Source organism: Manis pentadactyla, chromosome 19 (assembly GCF_030020395.1).
Source record: "Manis pentadactyla isolate mManPen7 chromosome 19, mManPen7.hap1, whole genome shotgun sequence".
NCBI lineage: Eukaryota > Metazoa > Chordata > Mammalia > Pholidota > Manidae > Manis > Manis pentadactyla.
Genome location: NC_080037.1, coordinates 13,233,056 through 13,255,135, shown reverse-complemented (window position 1 = coordinate 13,255,135; position 22,080 = coordinate 13,233,056). Strand labels below are relative to the sequence as shown.

The window sequence follows — 22,080 nt, the reverse complement described above, 5'->3', positions numbered from 1 at the left end:
AAAATTATTAATTGTTGAAATAAATGTATATAGAGCTGCTGGTCTGCTCAGCTTCAGGTAACCATGCCTGCTGTTATCTCGTTTTTCTTTTTTCTTTTTATTGGGTATATTACAGATTCATTCTATTAAATCATTATATTAATTAAGCACTAAACAACCCTTGCTGGACTCCTAGAAGGATGCATGCATTGGTCAGGGGCTCTGCTTTCTTAGGAAGACAACACTCAATTACTTCCCAGCTCAGCCTAGGAACCTCGTAAGGCTGAGAAACCTGGGGAGCCTCCTTTCTAAAGCAATCACTTGGTTAATTCATATTATTTTCATGAAGTAGTTAACATTCCTCATGAAGAAATGGAGGCTAGGTGACTCAGAACAGATTAGCAAGAAAGACCCAAGTCACTCTCAAAATGCTTGATATGCTGGTTGGCAGGATTCCTGTCGGCCCCAGGAGTTGTCTTTCTCTTAAAAGATAGTCTTTCTCTCAAATTCATAAGCTTCAAAAAAAAACCATACATCATTTCATTTCCATGTAGGTAAATAAGGGAAACTGTAGTGATTATTCTCCTTATTTTGTACAAAAACAAAAACAAAGGGAAATTTACACTCCATCAGAAATTAAACATTTGGATTTAAAATCAAAAAAAGAAATGTCTAGTAAATCACCCTGGATTTTAAATCACCAGTTACACATCAACTTGATCCCTTAAATATGCTCTAGCATCAAGAAAACTTTGAGTCTGAAGAATAGAAAGCACCATTAAGAGAAAGTTACTTTTTATCCGATAAACACACTTTGTAGTAAACTAAAATAATTCAGGAGAGCTCTCAATTAATTCCTGTTAAATTTAATCTCCGCTTTTTCCAATAAAAGAAAAATCACTTCTCGTAGAAAAGCTACTTAAAAAAAGTCAAAAAGTATTTCATATAGCATTTGTAAGCAAATGTTCATAAAAATATGTCAAATACTGTCACAGAGAATTGGACATGCCAGAATTCTTCAACTCTTTCACTCACTCCAGGAAAATTTCTATTTGCTCTGACTCTTTCCTCTAGCCAAGTCCCCCTCAACATCTACTTTAATAAAAAGTAGGAAACTTAGAGGGTGTGTTCTTCCCCTATCCCTGCCCCCACTTGTCTGTGGGTTGGAACCCACAGAATACCAACTATGTATTTATTAATTGAGTGTGATAGGCAAGCTGTGCTTATGAAGCTGAGGTCAATTTGCTGGCGAAAGAGTGGGAAATAGAAATTTCCTGGAGTGCACGCTATGTGGTTCAAGTTACCAAAGACGTCAAGTAAGCAAGGGGCAATTGGGGGGGAAGACCCCTAAATGTCAGATTGCCACAACTATTTATCAAATGGCCACTGTGGCGATCACAGAATTCTAACCATCAATCTGGCAGTGACCTGAGATCAAAGGCTGGTGAAGAAACCCCCATATCTTTAAGGCGAGTTTACCCTGAGGCCTCCCCTGCGTAAGAGGAATTACACTTGCAGAAGAGGTTGGCCCTGGGGAAGAGGAGGGCAGGTGGATGCTTCCTTCCTACTTCTCTCTGTTTCACTGAGACAGAGAGTGTTTCCTCTTCCTCAGTCCTCTTTCCCCACATAAAATCATGTGTTTATTTCCAATTTCATTACCTGTCCGAGTTACCAGAGGTAAAAAGATGCTTGAACCTGAGTTGAGGAAAAGAGCAGGAAAAAAGACACAGCTCAAAATGAGTTTCATTTATATAATGAAAATAAATTTTTACACAATCAACGTAAACACACCAAGTTGTTTTTTTTGCAAAAAATATTTTTAAATAAATTTTTGTCTTTTTTTTTTTTTTTTTACATTCTGATATACATATGTAACAAGGTTTGTGGCACTGTAACCAGAATCAAATTAAAAAAAAATTATCAAAGGAAAAAGGTGGGAAGGAAAGTAATTGGTTTTGTTGAATTCCTTTCTCTCTCCACGCTAGCAAATTTGCCCTATTTGTCTATTATTCAACTGCCAGCTCTAACTTGTTTGCACACTCAAACACCATTTTATTGCACAAGAAGCCAGTAAAGGCATATGGTATAATGGTCAGTTCCTCGCTATTTCAAAAAAATCTCTTACACCCAGAGAAGGGAAAAAAAGAATCATCCAGAGTATGAAACACACAAAATCAACAGAATCTTTTTCTCTTTAAAGAATGTGAAGGGTTCTTAGACCACTTAGGCTGCCCTCATCTCTGTGCACCAGGGACGGCCACAGGGCTTGGCTTGGATGGTTTTTGTTTTTCTGTGGACAAATCCCGGGCAGATCCCAGGCCTTCAGGACTCAATGTCTTTTCTACTTACTTTGGGTTCTTTTTAATTGGTTTAAAGTGTAGTATCTTCGGTCTATGAACCTGCACAGACTATTTAATCATAAACTCTACAAAGAGCCTCAAAGGAAAAGGGGAAGAAACAAGTTTTGTTATATTTTTATTGTTGGCTTTAAAAAAATGATTCTTTAGCTTCCCGGTTTTATCAGTTCACGGGAAGTAAATCTCAATGGCATCAAAAGTTAAATTCTTCTCACACTTGCTAAAAATAAAAAGGTTTTAAACAACTTTTGTTTCCATTCACAAACTTGACCCCCATCTAAAAAAGGAAAAAAAAAAAGAAAGAAAGAAAGAAAGAATCCATCTTCCTTCCTTTTCGTCTCCTCATGGAGAACATGAGTCCTTTCAATCCAGACTATTGTCACACGACCGTTTCCACGCCCGTCAGCTTTGGTGTAAGGATTCGCGGTGTCACACCGTTGTTTAGGTCTTCCTCAAACTCCAGCAACTGCCCCATGAAGTTAAGGTTTGGGGAAATAATTGGTCGTTTGCCTTTGACAAATTTGTAAGCGTCAGTCATGGTCATCCGAGTGTGCTTCATCAAGTAGGCGATGACGATGGTGGCAGAGCGGGACACCCCAGCCTGGCAGTGGATGAGAAGCCCCTTCCCACACTGGTGAGCTTCCTCTAGTGAAAGGGAGAAGGGCAAGGGGTGAAGGGAGGGAGAAAGAGATGGGAGGAGAGAGATTAACTTTTAGTTAAGCTTGACAATGTCATATTTTTATAGAGAAAGAATAAATCAAAATGGTTTTGAAACTAAGCATATTTCACTAGTTCATTGTGTATGTTTATATGTCACAATCTCCAGAACTAGCTAAGAGCGATAGTAACATGAATTAGAAGTTGCATTTCTCCATTGGAAGAGAAGACTAGGTGAGGGAATCACTCATGACAGCAGTTTATTTCACTGATGATGGCAGCCAACCGAAGCTAGAGATACAGCGTAATTGACTGACATGTTCAGCCAGCTACTGATTTAGCAGACCCTCCCATTAAAGATGTTCATTCCAACTGCCACGTTATGTGATTTACCAAAACTCGTGTTAACAATGTCTCTCCTACCTGTGCTAGAGAAATCAGAAATCATTGCTTGTTGCTTTACACTACAGAATTACTCTGTACAGGACCTGGTATAAAATGGATTAAGAGTTTCAACCTTACAAAACTCTTACAGAGGTTAAAGGAAGAGAATTCAATTAGAAAGTTCCTATGTTGAGCCTCGCACCAGAAAACCGTACTGCTGCCAAGTTAACTAAAGACGTTGTATTCTGGCAGAGGGTGTCACCAACATCGGAACTGTTCAACCACCTCTGCACCCAGATGTGCTGTTCCAACGTGACAGTGATGTGTGACTGTGATGACAGAGGAATTCCAGCAAGGGCTCAGAATCCAGAGCAATTGAAAGAGGCTATACTTTGTAAGTTTTCAGATATATTAAAAGCTCAAGAGAATAGTTTGTGGGCACTGCCTGAATGGATTCTTAATGACACTTCTACACTAAGAAGCATCCCCAAGAAAGTGTCTCTGAAGGAAAACCAATTAGATGAAGAGCAGGGGAGGGAGACAGCGAGGAGCACAGTGATCTAACTTAGACTGTTTCTATTGGCTACCCACCAGTGGACCAAGAAAAGAAATGTCATGCAAATTTTCATCTTGAAAATCTATAGATTAAGCTTCCTTCTCATAGATCACAGTATTTTAGGAAAGTATCTTCCCTTTTTAATTTCTTCTCTTCAGCACACAGTATTTATTGATCTCCATACCGAGGCTGGGAAGCACTTGGTGGTAAGATGAGCTCTAAAGCGATAGACTTGACCACTGGCTCTCCGACACACTAGCGGAGTGGACCTTGTGTGCATCATGTAGCTCCCTGGAGTTTCAATGCCCCCATCTGGATAATGGGAGTAACACTAACTACCCAGGCTCAGGGAATATGGGAATAATGCCAGCTGACTTAGGAACGAATAAACTGGCAGAGTTAAACCCTAAACCTAGACTTTGCTTAGTTTCTATTAGACTCTCAGTGATTGTTATGATGTATATAAAACATGCTGTGTTTTCCCTAAAGCAAGACTATAGGATTTCAGCTTATCCAATGATTTAACGGTTGAAAATAAAATTGTGCACAAGCAGGCTGTGATGCTGAATAATTTTCCAGGTGAAACGCTATTGGTAAATCAACGAGCCCCAGCAGCTGTTAAGCCCAAGGCTTTTCTTCTGCTGTAGGGACACCAAACATGAGTGCACTCTTCCTGGGGCAGAGACCAGTAACAACCTGCTGCAATATTTAGGAAAAGTACTGGGTCACCCTTTTGTGGTAATAAAGGTTGGAGTCACTTGAAAAAAATTTCGATCCCTTGCTAGAAGCCAGGTGTTCCCCAAACAGTAATTTGAAATTTGCAATTGGCAGGCTATTGCAGCAGCAAAAGTTAAAGTTAGAATTAGGCTTAGGCTGGCAGTGGCTTCCTTCTGGAGATTAAAGCTTGATGTTGCTAGGATTTTCTTCCTTGGGAACTATTTGGGTGACACAACCTGATCTTTCCTACTTTCAGAGTTTGGGCTAAGACACCTAATGAAGTCTAGCACCGTCGCCCTGGCACTCACCTTTGATACTCCTTTAGCCACCCAATGTTTAAGAACTGAGACAAAGCAAGTAGAGGGAAAAATTAACTCTCCCCCTGCCACTCCTGGCCAACCCTTCTCTCTTTCCTCTGCACTGATGTGATGCATAAAGACAAAGCTTAGCACAGCTTTGCTGCACTGAGAAGATTTTTCAGAAGCAACCCTTCAGCAAATGCTCCCTTGCCTCAGCTACAAATTAATTTAACTCAAGGTAAGGGAAGCAAGAGTGAGTCTGGAGGTGGGGTGTATTTCCTGTGTTTTATTTCCTGCGAGGTGCCGAGAAATAAGTCACAGAACACATCAGTGCTAACCCCCACCACTTTTCCAATGAGCATTTGAGGGCTGAAGATTTCTGGCTGAACAGACCCCAACCAAACTGAATTATTGCTCTTCTCTCTCCATCCCAACAGCGCTACTACACTTGCAGCCTCTGCCTCAGGAGACTATTTTGGCTGCACCAGGTGGCAGAGCTCCAAACCATCTGAGAGAGGCTTTTGCGCCACACACGCATATACCTGGGACTTGACATCAAAGCAAAAGCCAGAGGAAAAAGGAAAGCAGAAAAGGCGGCTTCCCCAGGGGAGACAGTTACCAATGAACTCAAACGCCTCTTCAAAGTACTGCCGCAGGTTCTGCTTGTTGCTGTCGGTGGCCGGCAGCCGCTTGTAGTTGAACAGGCCTTTCTCGTAGTGGTAGAGGGGCAGGTGAGTGGTGACGTTGATGACGTAGCCTATGTTCAGCCGCTGCATCGCGTCCAGGTCCTGCGCATCCTGCTCGTTGCCGAGGAACAGGAAGGGCAGGATGGGGGTCAGCTCCGCGTTCTCGATGTCGGGGGTGGTGGGGATGGGCTGAGGTAGCAGGCCCGAGGCCGCAGACGCGCCGCCCCCCGCCTCCCGGCACGCCTGGAGCTGGAGGGAGTTGTCACAGAGGTTTTCATGGTTCTGCTTGAAACTGCTAAGGCCGCCTGGAACAAGAACACAGGAAGTGAGAACGGCTTTCTCAGTTCGGGGCTGGCAGAAAAATGCCACCTCCCCCACAGTTGCTGTTTATGTACACCAAAAACAACAACCACAACAAAAATACAAATCCAAATGAAAGTCCATTCAGAGCCCCCGGACAGGCTTTGGAGAATATCCCTGCACGCAGCACTTTGGGTATGTGCCTCTTCATACAAACCGTGGCACAGGCATGCTCCCCTGGGAGGAGTGAGACGCAGCGTCGGGCTATTCCACCAGCGGCAAATCTGATCTGCGTCAAAGAGCCGCTCGCTCAGTGGCCTCTGAGAACCCTGCGCTTTGGGAGCAGAGAAGGCACGGGTGACCTCTTCCGGCAGAGACCTTCCACCCGTTTCTCAACACTGCACGTGTGTTCTTTGTACCCTTCATGAGCTCCCCTCACCCGGAACGACAAATGTTCTCCCAATACAGCAGAGTGGTTATGAATAGGTCCTTGGGAAAAGCAGACTTCCTGGGCTACAATGCCAGTTGCACAGCTCCCTGGCTCTGTGATTTAGGGGAGTTACTTTCCTCTCTCTGTGCCTCAGATCCCCCCTATGTAAATGAGGACAATGGCAACTACCTCTTAGGGTGACTGGGGGTCAGAATGAATGAATGCATGTAAAGTATGCAAAGCTCCCACCTCAACAAGAGCAGTGTCACCTCTTAAGGAAACCAGCCAGCCAAAGACACCCAGCTGGGCGTGTACACATCACTACAGCACTATCTGTTCTGCAGAAAAGGCCAGATAAAAAACAAAAGCAAAATTTTAGACAGGGAAAAGTTATTACAGTCATCCAGTGGCATGTTAGGTAGTCATTCAAAGTTGTGAAAGGAATATGAGAACAAAGAAATGTGTTCCTGTTTAACAGTAAATGAAAAATTGCCAATTCGAAAACATTCACCTTACACGTCATCAACAGCTGGAGGACCACACAGAAAAGAACACATTTGAAGTTAGGAAATTTATGGATCATAGTTTATCATTTAAATGTTTCCTTCAATATTTGTTAGCTGCATCGTACCTATGGATAAGCCCAAAGGATTATTATGAGGGTCAAATTACACCATATAAGGGCGAGGAAATCTGAGTTGATGTTATTACTACCAAATGAGCTCAGATTCTAATCAAACAACTAGATACACTGGCCTTCCCTTTGAAAAGAGGGGGAAGCTGGGGACCTCCTGTAAGCTGAAAGCCATCAGAACACACTGACCCCCTAGACAGATGCCTTCCATCCACCTATTGTTTCGGGAGATACGACAGGAAACGCAAAGTGCGAACAGCCTGTGGGGAAATAAGGACAGGAAGTCCATCTACCCACTTAGTTGCTGAACCTGACACACGCATTTCTCCATGTCAAGTCTCATTTTTGGCAACCACAGCAGGAAGCTCCAAACTGTAACCTAGACGAGTCTCAGGGCTGCTCACGGCCAATATACCCGGAATTAGCTGTGTAAACTAAGGAAGCCATATTTCCATTAAGGTCCGCATGACCCAAAGATCACTTAAAGGGAATATCATGATCACTTCACTCATCTGTAAGTATCAAAACCTATCTGCTTTTTGAAAAGAAAAACAAAAGCTACAAATTCATGTTAATTAATTTCTAGAACTAAACACTGCCTTTACATATTACTAGTCTATTCTGCTATGAAATCTTGATTTTACAAAGTTTGTCTGGGCCCAAAGAGATCATTTTTAAAGTAGGCAGAATAAATGAAAAAAAGAGAGAAACTTCCCTAGTGAATACTTAAAAAAAAACAAATTGAAATTACCCACTGTCACCCTCACAAGCGCCACAAAAGAGACCCTAGAATTATTTTAAATCTGTTCAGCTTTGCCTCCATAAAATACAAGTAAACAGTTCCACCCTGATTCTGTGATGGGAACCTAATTCAATTTTTTTTCTTAAGGAAAAGGCAGTTGTTACACTTTTCCATATAAGATGAGAGCAAAGAACAACATAACAAACTCAAAAGAAATCTCTGGCGGGGGGTTGGGTGGGGGTAAGAGGGGCACTTCTCTCTCTCTCTTCTTATTTAGGGTACTCAAGCTGTAATTTGTCTTAGAAGCAACTAGTTTGAAAAAAGAAAAAAGTCCATGCCAGAAAACCCCCCAGACAGAAAAAAGCAGCATATAGCTTTTTAAAATTCTGTCTCTACACCTCCTTTCCCAATGACATCAGCTGGCGGCTCCCCACCTGCCCAGTTGCCATAGCAGTTACACAAAGACATACAATGACATCAGTTGGCATGATATCAGCTCTTTGAGTACAAACAATACAAGAAGAACTACTTTGTTTAAGGCCTTTGGTGCAACTGTGTTCTGGGGAGCCAATGATGTAATGCTAACAGGTGGCATGGGCCTTCCATTTGCCTAATGGGGAGAAAAAGCCCATGGGGGAGGAGGGAGGGAATTGGAGACAGACAGACACAAAACGCTCCAAATCACAGGGGGTGCTCGTGGGCAAAATGAGGTGTGTATTGTATGTTTAAGCCATGTGGGAACTCTGCTCATGGAATATTTACAGACAGAGTGGATAGAAAGGAATTATTATAATGCAAACATAGTAGCTGGACAAGGAAATTCTCACTGAGGGACACGAAGAAATAGTCTCCTGTTCAATCGCCAGTCTGCCGATCAGCTTAGGCCGCGGTTCCCATTAGGGGTTGCGCACATCTGTACAGTGCAGTTAGAGAACTCCCTCTGGGGAGGGTGCTTAACACAAAATGAGCCAGCAGCAGTCCACAGTGGTGGTTTTTTAGAGACCTGTCTGCAGGGAAGATTGCTTATTCTCTTGGAAGCTGGAGAAGGGAGGAAAGAAGTAGGATTAATACAGTTTTCTCTTCCACCTACTTTCTCTTCGCTCTGCCCCATACCATCAGGGTGAACTGACGAGCTTCACCTAAGGAAGACCTTCATTTCACATGTGTCGTTACTGTATGAGGACATCACAACACAACAACTAACAACTGAAGTAGATGCCATGTCATGTGGTGGTTGAGAATAGGGGTTAGAGGCAGACGGACGCAGGCTGCAATCATGAGTTGGCCTCCTAAGAGCTGTGAGACCTGGTGCAAATCACTTTCCCTCATTAAGCCTCAGTTAACTAATCTGTAAAGTGGGCACATCACCCACCCATAACATGTGGTTCACACGAAGCATAGGTAGACATTTTGATATATAACCAGCTGTTTGATAAATAATGTCTCACTACCCCAGTATCATCATCACCGTGACAACCCGAAGTGCAGTGCTTCTGAGACCCAAGTGCATGGGTCTGAATCCCAGAACTGCCAAACACTAGCGAGAAGACCCTGCACAACTTCTTCCCTCCTGGTTCCTCAGTTTCCCCCTATTATTAAACAGAGCGAATCATGGTCCCTTCCTCAACTGCTGTTTTGAGGATCAAACTAGTTAATAAAGCACTTTGAAACTATATCTAGCACATATTAGGCACTTTTTCCCCATTACTTTGGGAAGCTACCATTTTAAAGACTTTTTTAAAAATTCCAGTTAATATACAGATACTAAATGACAAATAAGCTAATGTTCCAGATCTTTTGCTTTTACACTTTTCCCTAAAAAGAACTAGGGGCTGAGGCAGCGGAGCATTTTCAAAGTTTAAATAGTAGACTTTTATCCTAAAAAAGCAACAGTTGCCTAATCCTTCCTAGATAGTATCTGATCTCATTTTGTCTGCCTAGCTTTCCCAATCAACACTGCACATCTTTAGTTTCCTGGCTTTTTTCAGAGGAGGATAAATAAAATATTTAATTATACTGCTCTTGTTCAAATAAAACTGCTCTTATTCTCCCTCCCCTGCCCTCCCCTCCTCAGCACCCTCTCCCCGTCCCCGCCAGACTGTGTGATTTCCTTAGGCACAGAACTTCTCCTAGTTATCAGTGCAAATATTTTCTAGGCATGAGCAACAATGCTGGGGGCAAACATTGCAAGCCTTATCTCAAAACTAGGTTCTCTGCCCAAATTGAGTACGGTCGGCATGTTGATTCCAAATAGCAACGAGAAAGAATCCACAGCACTCCTCAAGAAAAATACGCAGACACACAACGCTCCAGTTTCTTCCAACGGCGGGGGGTGGGGGGGTCAGCTAGGTGACGGTGCCACTGAAGCAACAGATTCTTTTAGTGGGAAAACTCTCTTTGTCAATGCTGTTCAGCTCGCATTGCTGTTTTGGCTACTGTAGAAACAGAACAGCCCTCTGTAATGGTAATTCAGAAGCCGGGCCCTGGGTGGCAAATTAAAGAAACCACATCCAAATACAAAATCTATAAGCAAGAGATTGCCACGTTAAAATGATGGACAGTACTTGTACACACAAGCTTTCTGGTTTCATGCTAAACTGGAGAGTGGGCACATTCCAGAAATTTCAAACGCTCACTGAAGGTCAGCAAATGGAATGAATACCCAAAGAAAGGTGGAGGGAGACCAAAAATGGTACTCTTCCACAAGTTTGCTGCCAGCATATTGATCACCCCTTTTGCTGGCCAGTTTTTCTTACGGGTGACTTTTTTAAAGTAAAAAGGTGCTTTGATGGAAGTGATTTAAGAGCACAGACTCTGCTTCAGTTTCAAATCCTGGCTCCCATCACTAAGCAGTTTGCACTGCCTCAGGCAAGTTATGTGACATCCCTGTACCTCAGGCTCCACGTGCATAATAGTAACAGTTCTATCTCACAGGGCTCTTACTATGGATGACATGCTGCATGACTTAGATATGATGACTGTAAATGGGAAAAATGTTGGTACAGGATAGGCCCTAACAGATACTATTTCGTGATCCTCCATGGAAACTGGAGTACATCAAAGCAGGCTCTCAAGATTCTATATGCACAAGGATCCTTGTGGAAGAAACAAAGCCTGGATAAATTAGAGCTGACATCAGGCTTCCAGAGCTGAAACTCTCAGAGAGGGGGTCAGAGTCACTTCACCAATTTTAGGGTAGAAAATCACCCACCTTCACAGAAGAAATGCCTGAGATACCAGCTAGATCCATAGATGACTTCTACCTCTTGCTTTCCATGAAATCACCTCTATAGACTGTAGACACAGTCGGTATTTTACAGTAATGATCATTTCAAGTTCTATACCAGGTGGTGTCACCTGAACTGTCTTGTGATCCTGTCCCCAGGGAATGTTTTCTTTCCAAAGGAGAATGAAGGGAGGCTATATTAAAGAGAGAGAATGAGTCAGTGAGAGTGCTGTGTCAGTAGGTATAAGAAGAGACAAAGGGATAAAGAAACATTTTTGTTATCTGAGAAAGAGAGACCTAGGAGGCTGAGTCCAGTAGTTTTGCTGGCAGGGAACATGAGTCAGAGAGATGAGTGTCTTACAATCATGTCATTTCATTGCTTACATATGAAACATCTATTGTGTGAAAAGACATAAGCAAGGAGGTGCCATAAAGCTTCAAACTCTTAAAAATAAATTAGGATCTTGAATCCACTTGAGCACATATGAATTATTTGGGCAAATGCTGTTGTGTTTCAGGAAGACATACGTACATCAGCTCGTGGGCTTCTTACCATCTGGTCTCTGGTAGGAGATACAGGTTATCTACACATATACTTTAGAAGCCAACTCTAGAAGGTAGGATACGCTACACATACAAGGCAGCAGGAAAGAAGCCTCTTCTTGACATCAGAATAGAGGCCCTGGGTCTTTCTGGACCACTTTTCCTTACCTATAAAATGGAGGTACTACTACTAAGGTCCGTTGCAATGACTCGGTGAAATTGTGTGTAAAACACCCATCCTGGTGTCTTTAAGAAGCCATTCAGACCCTGGAGAGTAGTTGTCAAAGAGTAGCAAAGATAACAAGCACTCCAGGTGGTCAGGTGCAGGAGGATTACGGTGGACTAGGATGGCTAAATAGGTTTAGCTAGAGGCGACTACCTGGAAGGATGCACGGTTGGTTCAGAGAAGTAGGGAAAAGACAACCCTCTGCCAGAGCCAGGCCCAGGCAAGGGAAAGGAAGCCAAAGCACAGGCCCCAGGGCCCTCTGCTGCAGCCCTGCTCTTGTAAAGGTCACATTCAGTGCTGCTGGGTCCCAGGTTAGACTCCACAAATGCAGGAGGGCACGGCACGCAGAATGAGGGCTGAGCCTTGGTGGTGGTCTCCAATGGAAATCTCATTGCATTTCACTATTTATGTCCTAAGATTATAATCAAATTGGAAAAAGAGGTAAGTAGGCTTACCAAATAGGCATAAATGCATTCATGGCAAATTTTCTGGAAATTTTATCTATATCTATATGTTTATCTATATCTATATCTATACCTATATCTATATCTATTTTCTTATATATACACATTCCCAGAAAGTTTAGAAATAGATACAAAAAAACACATATAAGTATATGTGTGTGCATCACTTTTCTACACCATTAATTCCTTAATTAACTGAGGTGTCCAAAACTTTTCTCAGGGTCACTATTAAAATTTGAGTTTCAACACTTATTATATGTACACATGCAGCCTCACCCTCCCTTTACAACCAAAACTCTGCTTTTAATATTTATTCACTTTTTTATAGTTTCCTTCCCATGTATACCCAAATGAATAGCTTTAACAGAACTTCAGTTTTTAGAGACACAGAAGTAACCGTCTGTCACAGAAAGTTCATTTGTTCGTATGTCTGATACCAACAGCTGTAGGAAGCGATATTAAGATAGAAGATCAATCTCTTTTTTGGAAATAATTTACAAAAAGTAAAAGACAAAGCAAAAGGATCTCCCTGGTGTCTGTTTTACCCAGTGACAAGTCATAGGTAGAAACTGCTTCAAGAATGCCCCTCACAAAACGATCTTCCCATAACAGACTAAAAGTTACTCTTGTTCTTGTACTAAAAATTCATTTATCTAACCAAGCTGTATTTAGTAATGTTTGGAGAGGCAAAAAAGAAAATTCCTGAAAAGTTTACACCAGAATTTTCCTGAATTTTGAGTCACTAATACAGTCAGTTCTTTCACTGGATTTGTCCGCTGGACAAAAATCACAATTTAAAACAGACACCGCTTGTATAGTCACTGTAACTCAGGAATCTTACCTGTTGGTGTGTCCCTCCCACCACAGCATCATCCAGCCTTCTGGAAATAAGCTAATACTTGACGATAATGTATACCAAGAATTAAAGATAGTAACTTGCTTCTCCCTAATCTTTGTATAATTTGCAATGTACTTTCAGCTAAATTTTTGCTTCCGTATACTTCTACAGCTCCCTTCGATCATTAACCTGATCAGGGGCTCTTGTTTCTTACGTGTTAAAAATAGGTGACTGCCTTCTTTGATCGCCAAAAGCTTGGTATGCCCTCAATAGAAATACATTTCTTTAATTCCTGACTAAATAACTTAACCCGAAAAAGTGAACTGAGTCAGAAATATCCAGTGATTTATAAAAATTGAAAATGAAGCTTTAATGGTAATGGCTTCCAAGACAAGCTGACCCTGGCATGTTTTTGTTCCGAGTTTAAAAGATTCGCCTTCAGTGCCCTCCCGACACCACCCCCCAACTCCCCCAACCGCTGCACCGACCCCCAGCGGAGAAGTTGCCTGTGGTGCATAGAAGGTCCCTCACTGCAGAACTGGTGCAGAAAAATGGCTGGGGATTACATTTCAGCCTGAAGTAGCTCAGCAGCACAAGAGGCAGCTTCTTGTTATGCTCCTTGAAGGGAGGTGCACTTCTATTGCCCCATCTTATCATTCCTTCCGTAAGGCTTTAATGAGTAACCGGTGTTTAGGTACCACACGTTTAATTTGTGTGTATTTGAATAACACAGGCAGATTGTTTGAGAGGCTGCTTCACAAGTATGTAAATATAGCCTGTTTCTTTAAATCTGTTACCTCATTTATTTACATTAGAACGGCAAGCCCTGCCAGAAGCAACAGCTGATGACAGTCAGGAAATTTTCCACAAAGACAACAATTAAACAGCTTTGTGTTTCTTTAATAAGCAGATGACTTTTATGTGAGCAGGATTCAAACTGTAAGATCTCAGAGTTCCCACAACCGGGACCCCCCCCCACTGTGACTTGAAGGGAGAGGACCCTCTGCCTGGCCCCCCACCCATCCCCTCCAGGCAGCGGTGTCTGCTCTCTCCCTCTCTTTCTCCCTCCCAGTCCTCCCCCCCTCCAGCCTTTTCTCTCAAAACCCCTCCCGGAGAGGCCCGAGGCAGAGCACGGGAGATGGGGGGAGTCTACCTACAATAACTTGATACTTGAACTTCCAGTGAATCTGAATATTTTTGAAACTAATTTTAAAGAGGGTGGGGGTGGGAAGAGTGAGCAAGCCCTCCTACCGCCCACACACTGAGGCCGTCAGTGCCCCAAACCCCGTCTTTACAGCCACCCCCAGCCACCCCCATTCTGTCTCAGCAAGGTTCCAGTAAGAGTCGCCAGGAAGGCAGGGGGTGGACAGGACCTACTGCAGGTCTCTCCCCCTGCCGGAGGGGCAGGGAAGCCTTCCACTGGGCAGGCCTCCGGGGGGATGAAAGCAGCTCCGGCCGGGGGGTCCGGTTGCCCCCTCCGTCCACCCACACCGCAAAGGTCCAACCTGGGGAGCCTCATTTTCACTGGGAGTGCATCTGCCTCTCGGTTGCGTTTTGCTCCCACCAAAAAAATGCCTTTCAAAGGGAGTAAAAGTCATTGTCTTTCTTTCCTTGACAGGGCTTTGAGATTCAATCCAGTGATCAGCTTTCCACTAAGCAGTGCGCCTGTCAAACACAGGCTGCATACGTGGAGGGAAAGAGAGGCTGAGAGAAAGATAGCCAAGCTCCAGCCCCGTGTTCCCGAAAGCCTGCACGTTCCCTGCACGAAGGTCTTTCCTGAAAGACTGTCTCTGCTTTCCTCTAACCCTCCAGGTCCCATGGGAAGGGGGTGGAGGGGCAGGAGCCTCGGGGAACATGTGAGGCAGAGAGAGCCACACTATGGGCAAAGGCTGGGTACTCAGGAGGGTGGGACTGGGATGCCTCAAAGGGGCCTAAAGTGACAGTGATGCTTAATGAGCAGGCAGGGGGGATAGAGAGACCAGAGGCGGTCAAAACGTCTGCGGAGGGCCTCTTAGGCACTTAAAGCAGTTGGGATTTTATTCTAGGTTCAGTGGGAAGCCACTGAATGTTCAGAAGTCCATAGCAGGTGATCAGTATGTTTGAAAGGACAAGGGGGAAAGAGGGAAAAAATGTTAATTCAGCAGGTGGTGTAGTTTTCCTATACTCCAAAACCTAGGCAAAATGCATACCCTTTCTTTCCTAGAAAACATCATTTTTTGTACCTGCTATGGACTAAATCTGACCCACAAGGTGATGGCTTTGGAGATTGGGCCTTCGAGAGATAATGAGGTTTAGATGAGTTCAGGAAGGTGGGGTCTTTCTGGTGAGATTACTGGCCTTAAAAGAAGAGATCGCAGAGAGTTTAGAATCTTTCTTTCTGCCGCTGAGCACAGAGTGAGAAGGCAGCTGTCTGCCAGCCAGGAGGAGAGCCCTCACCAGAACCCGACCATCCTGGCACCCTGATCTCAGACTTTCAGCCTCCAGAATGGTGAGAAAGTACATTTCTGCTGTTTCAATGACCCAGTTTATGACATTTTGTTACAGTAACCCAAACAGAATAATACAGTCCCATTTTTATTTTCCAGTAGAGCTTACCTTTTAAAATATAAATTATAATTCTTACTTTTGAAGAACTATGCCAAAATCTGTGGACTGCCTTAGAAACTGGCCCCTGGCAGCCAACCCGAGTTGGTACCATATCCTAAAGTCAAGCCAGAAATGGTCCGAGGTCAGGATAGGGATGCTGCCTAACGGACCAGCAAGTTCATGAAAGGCAAGCCCATGGAATCTTCCAGAACCCTAGTTCCATGAGCCAGCTACAGGCAGAGAAGCTCACTCTTTCCCCAAAGACCTCCTCATGAGTTAGTTATATACCCTCCTCATAGATCAGCACTGACCATGCCCTTCCAGATCTCCAGGCTGAAGGATATTTTGGCTGGAGACTTTCTGTATATTTGAGAGGCTACTCTATACTGTGTTAGGGCTCCACCTTCCCTGTTCACTAAAAAGCTCAATACCAGTTAATCCATCAAGACGGATTAAGGGAGGGGAAAACAATCCATGAGGTCATACTGGAAGGCCTGCAGAGGGAAGAATGTTAACAGGAGGAAAGTGCTGTAAAACACAAAGCCATATTTTCCCCAAGAGCTCAACCAGATACTCTCCATTATTGTTTAATTCTCTGAAGAGAAGGAAAACATTCTTTGCTTTTCAGTGCAGAAGTTTAAATAGTGAAGCATTGCTTAACAAACAAACAGAGAAAGCCCAGTAAAGCTACTCATTAAAGTAAGTCCGCTGTACAAAAGAAAAACGATTGCTTCACAATTCATCTCCCCTGAGGACTGACATTTATCTTGGACCCCAAATTAAACACATCACAACTTCACAGCAAAAGTATGTTTCCCACTGGGATTTAAGTGGAGTCCAATTAAATAAATCTCTAAGGATATCAAGAGCAAACATCAAGGGAGAGCATATTTCCACGATGAAACATGCCCATTGGAAATTATGGTCACAAAAGGTCATCTAGAAACATCCACGACAAGGAGAGGGGGAAGTAGGAAGCAAATCGAGGTGACACAAGTGAAGCCCGGAGGGGCGGATGGGGCTCCAGCACTACAGTCGTGTATGGAAGCGCCCAGCCAAAAATGTGTGCATCTTTGCTTGCTTCGAATGAAACCCCCGTGTCCAAACAAACAGCTTTTACGATGATGTGTTTTCATATGATTTGGAGGTCAAAGGGGCTGTGGCTTAGGGAATTCAGGAAGTGGCAGGGGAAAGGATCAAGTGTCAACATTAAAATTTGAATTGTTTTACTGAACCAATGTTTACAGTTCACAAAAGGTGTAGCAACAACTTCCCTAAGTCACAAGAGCTGAATCCTATATTTGGCAAGAATATTAAGCAAGCCTGAGCATTAACGATCAACTGCCAGGCAGGAGCTCTCCGTGCCAGCCATGCCATGCCAGCCATGCCCCGGTAGTCAGACCACCACATGAGGGCTCAGCTTGGAAAGGTCAGCCTGAAGCCAGGGGAGGCCTCTGTGCACTGAGATACACACAAGGTTGCATCAGGACAAAAGTGTGTGCCCACCTACTGGACCACCTTTAGAGACTCAAGGGAAATAAAATCACCAAGAGGCCAGTATCTCTGAGGACATGAGCTGGGATTACATCACATCAACATGGACTTGAGGGTAAGTGGAGGGCCAGCCAGACAACGGTCAGCTCAACCAGGAACACGTGGAATGGGGAGCTGACCTGGGATGCATCCCCACATGTGCCATCATAATACTTCCAGTCACATCCTCATGAAAGGTATGTGAATGCCTAGAACTTCTCAGGGTGACACAAGTTCAGACAACAAGGACTTGTAACCCAGCTCTTTCCACACTGAAGTGATACAACAGGGTTCTAGCTCTGTGACCTCCCCGGCCTCTGCTTTAAAGGCATGAATTTGGACATTTCTCCCAATTCTAGCATTCCTTAATTACAACACAGCTTTGATAAACAGGATATTGATGAACAATGGTAAGAATGAAGGTGGCTATCATAGGGTACGTGAGGCCTGGGTGATCTGCCCCCCACCTCGGGGCCTGCTGTCCCCTCTTTCTGGAGTCCTTCCCCTAGGTCTTCACAAAGATGATTCAGACTTCAGATCAAATGTGATCTCAAAAGTTTCTCCCTAATATTCAATTTACAGAGACCCCTCCCATCTTTGTTTCATTATATCATGAGTACTTGTTGATTTATTCGCTTTGTTGTTACTATTAAAAAGTAGTTTCCAAGAACACAGAGCTGCCCTCTTCGAGGAAATAGAGCAAAACTGCACAGCAGGCGGTTCAGGCTGCTTCCACAACCTTCCAGCTGTGTGATCTTGGCAAAGTGGCTTAACCTTCTTGTATCCCCGTTTCCTCATTTGTAAAACGGGACAAATAATAGTACCAACAGGCAACAACAGTTATTGTGAGAATTAATGAGCTAATGCTGGCAGTCCTTAATAAAAATGTTAAAAGCATGCACTGTTTAGCACAGAGAGCAATACCTGATTTCTATAGTAGGTGCTCATTAAACATTTCTAGATTAAATGACCTTGGGAATGAGACAAGAAAGGGCCAGTTAGCTATAAAGCACCTATTATGTGCTGTTCAGCATAATGCTAGGGATTTGAGACATTAAAAAATAAGTACGTGTATATATAGGTTCTGAAGATAACCTCACTGAAAGGAAGAAGAAAGGATGAAGGAACATTAGAGGAAACTTAGCCAAAGATGAGCAGATGAAATGTTTAAAGAACACACTGCAGATCAACATGAAATGATGTCACCTGGCTGTGACTCATGCAGGGCAGGTGCAGGGCCAGACAGGTGAATTCAGCAAGAGGACATGAAAACCCCATCACTGCCCTGGCTGGGAAGGAGGCTGCCAAGGCCCCTGGAGAAGAGGCAGCCTGCAGGAATGCAAGACCTTAAGTGTGACAAATAATAATGCCCACGGAGGGCTGGGATCTGAGATAATTCACACCTGATGGCCTTTAACCCTTTCTCCCCTTTCCACACCTCTCCCTTGGACATTCTGTATGAGTGATGAACGCAGAGATGGATGGGAAGCAGCCCATGAAAGAGAAAAGAGGGCTTAAAAGGGAGCACCCAGCCTGGGGGGCAGCAGGGAACAGTGGGAGTTCAGTTCAGTACACATTAATAAAGCACTAAATAAATAAAGGACTGGGGTACAGTACTGAGTGTACAAAACTCAACAAGAGCTGGTTTGGGCCTCTCTGAACTAGCTGGCCAGCCCACTTAAACATGGTGAGTTGTAACAGACAGATGATTCAGACAGTGTCTTCACCACCCCCAGGGGCCATTTCTTCTGCCTCCCACTGAGGGAACACAGTGCTGGATCCCAAACCAGGAATTCTGGGTTCCTCTTATCACTCTCATTAACCGTGCACCTTTGTGCAACTTAACCTTAAGTCCATTTTAAAACACAATCATACTATAATCATACTTTTTCTTCAAACACAGGAGCTTCCTCTTTAAAAAAGGGCTGTTATAACTCTATTGCTCTCTCACAGGGGGAATATATGAATAATCTTGAAAGATGGACAAAGGGCCTCCGAGCCTCCAGTCCTTTGGAAAGTACAATGCTCGGGGGTGCAGTGTGAGATGAGAGCACCTACTCTTTCTATACCTCCTTAGTCAGTGCTGAGGATGACGCTTTATCCCTCTTAGAAACCAGAGCTGACACCCCCCCAGTTACTGAGTGGCAGGGAGAGCTCCCTACAACTTAACCGTCCCCAACCTTAAAACCGAACAGCTCTGAAGAGTAAGCCTGACACAGTGACAGTATGAAAGGCACCCAGGGCGGGCCCTAGTCACACAGAAGTCAAGTCACCTTGGACATCCCAAGGGACCTCTTTTACGACTCTGCAATGCTTTTTGTTTCATTCCTGGTTTGCATGGGTGAAGGAATCTTCCCTTATAATAACTACAGCATTCAAGTTTGGCTTTTCTTAGGTATGCGCCTTCCAGGGCAGCCCCAAGATACCTCATAGGACTCCACTTTGTAGGAGCCAGTGACCTAAGAGGCCTTCCAGGACAAGAGCCAGGCTGAGCATGAGCAGAGGGTAATGGTTACCAGGACCACAGGCCAGAAACAGTGTCTATTTTAAGCATAGAAAGAAAAAACATACCAAAAAAGAAAAATAAAACACATGGGATCATGGTTTCAAAATCCAAACAAAAGCCCCCAAAGAAAAGACAATTGATTTGAACACAGTGTTTATGAGACGGAATAGAACACACACTACGAAAGTATGATTCGAGACAGTGCAAACTATTTAAAAAAAAACAAAACACGCCTTACTCATCATCACTCCACATCAGTTTCCTATAAGGAACTTAACCCCAAGATCAATATTTAAGAATCTCTGGTATCAAAGGGGTGCCAGCACAGACGTATGTCACCACCACTCTTGTGGTGCTCTCTGGGAGAGGAGGAAGCAGAGGTGACCGCCAGGGGCGCAGGCTGGAGTGTAGTGGCTGCGGTGGGATCAGAGGCTCCCCTGTCTCCAGGCTGAGCCCAGCGGTCAAAAACACTGACCTAGTGGTCGGTGACTCAGACAGTCACGTTACAAGTCCAGAATGTAAATGGCCATTGTCACCTAGAACATGGAGTTAGAGAGACAAGTTAAGCTACAGTACTTAGCTTTTGCAATCACTGAGCCCCTATAGCATACATCCTGATGAAAAGTGATCTATTCTTATAAAACTGCAGTTGCAATTCTGCCATTAGTGACACAGAGTCAGCACAGACTCCACACGTTAAGGGCACGATCCCCAACAAGACTGTCCTCACTTCAGACGCCAGCCACAGGTTCAGGGCTTCCCAGACCACTCACACTTCGGACCAATGAGCCAAAAATTCTGGGATTCCCACAATCCCTCAGGTTGGATAATTCCCTAGAATGACTCACAGAACTCAGGAAAGTGCTGTACTTGCTATTACAGTTACATTATAAAATTATAAAGGATATCGTTCAGGGCCGGCCAAATGAAGAGATACATAGTGTGTAAAGAGTGGGAGGGAGCCTCCAGAACATGGGGCTTCTGTGCCCCAAAGACCCAGCTCCCTCTCGGCGCATCGACATGTTTGTTAATCAGCAAGTGGAACTGAGCTTCAGTGTACAGAATTTTTATTGGGGTTTTATTACATAGGCCTGATTAACTGAACCATGGGTCATGGGACTGAACTCAGTTTTCAGCCCCCTTTTCTTCCCAGGAAGAGGTAGGCTAATACAAAACTCCTACCCTCTGACCACGTTGTTGTACTTTCTGATGACCCATTCCTATTCTGAATCATCTCATTAGCGTAAGCTCAGGTGTGATTAGAGGTCACCTTCCAGGAACTGATGACAAAAGTCAGACAAATCCTCTCTGATACAGTTCTGCAGTGGTGAAGAACATGGGCCCCAGAGTCAGATCTGTGGGGTGCGACCTCGGGCAAGTTACCTAACCCCCCTCAGCCTGTTTACTCATTGAAAAAGTAGGGAGAATAACACCATTATTACGATGTGGAAATCAGCACCATTCAATACAAATGTAATGCTAGCTACTATATAACAAAATTTTTTTCTAGTAGTTGCATTTTAAAAAGTCAAAAGAAGCTGGTAAAATTAACATTATTAATATATTTCACTTAAAGCATCCAAAATAGTATCATTTCAACATGTAATCAATCCGGAAATCATTATTAACTAGTTTATCTTTTTTTTTATACAAAGTCTTTGAAATCCAGTATGCACTTTACACATGTAACACATCCCAGTTTGGACTGGCCCCATTTCAAGGGCTCAATAGCCACATGGCTACCATATTGGACATTGTGGCTAGAAATCATAACTGTTGTTATCCCCACTAAATGAGTTAATGTTCTGTGCTGTTATCATCCACATTTTACAAATGTAACTAAAATGTATGTGTCCATACACATACAGAAAGGCAGTGACCAATGACTAAAATCTGAGGTATAATAGGCCACACCCTATCAGTCAGCGTCCACAGAACATCAAATAGCTGCTCTCTTCTCAAGAAAAGAAACACTTCAGCTTGGAACAGAGGCTCTCAGATGGATCATCCATAGCATGCATTTTTTCCCCATACTCCCACATCTCCCCAACTCACATTTTCATACTGGAAAAATCAAGAGACCATTGACCATAGCTTTCAATGGGAAAAGATGCTCCCAGGGCACAGGCAGGCAGATGGAGAAGTCTCAGGGAACCCTGAAAGGCTGGGGAGTGGGGAGGAAGAAAACCCCCAGGAAGGAGCTTTGGCTCAGCGAGTCCCTCCTGGCTCTTGGGCCACCTTCCAGCGTCACTGCCCAGCCACCAAGCCAATCACCCTTCTCTTCACTCCCTGGAAAAAGCTTTGCATTGTAAATCCAGAAAAATGTCACTAGCAGGAGATTGATCTCAAGGTAATTATTTAGGCAGCTTTGTATCATCTGATTCTCAGGCTGTGAAGCACTCTCCAAGTTTTTTTAA

General features: G+C 43.8%; 1 protein-coding gene across 3 annotated transcripts in view; it reads right to left on the bottom strand.

Annotated features, from left to right (window-relative positions):
* Positions 1-1,716: 1,716 nt before the first annotated feature.
* DUSP10 (dual specificity phosphatase 10) overlaps positions 1,717-22,080 on the bottom strand; it is a 37,287-nt gene continuing 16,923 nt past the window's right edge. For all 3 annotated transcript variants that reach the window (XM_036932326.2, XM_036932318.2, XM_036932310.2), the window contains exons 3-4: positions 5,569-5,940; positions 1,717-2,981 (exon numbers count right to left, since the gene is read on the bottom strand). In XM_036932326.2, the coding sequence (XP_036788221.2) occupies positions 2,716-2,981; positions 5,569-5,940 (638 nt within the window). In that variant the 3' untranslated portion in view covers positions 1,717-2,715. The remainder of the gene's footprint in view (positions 2,982-5,568; positions 5,941-22,080) is intronic.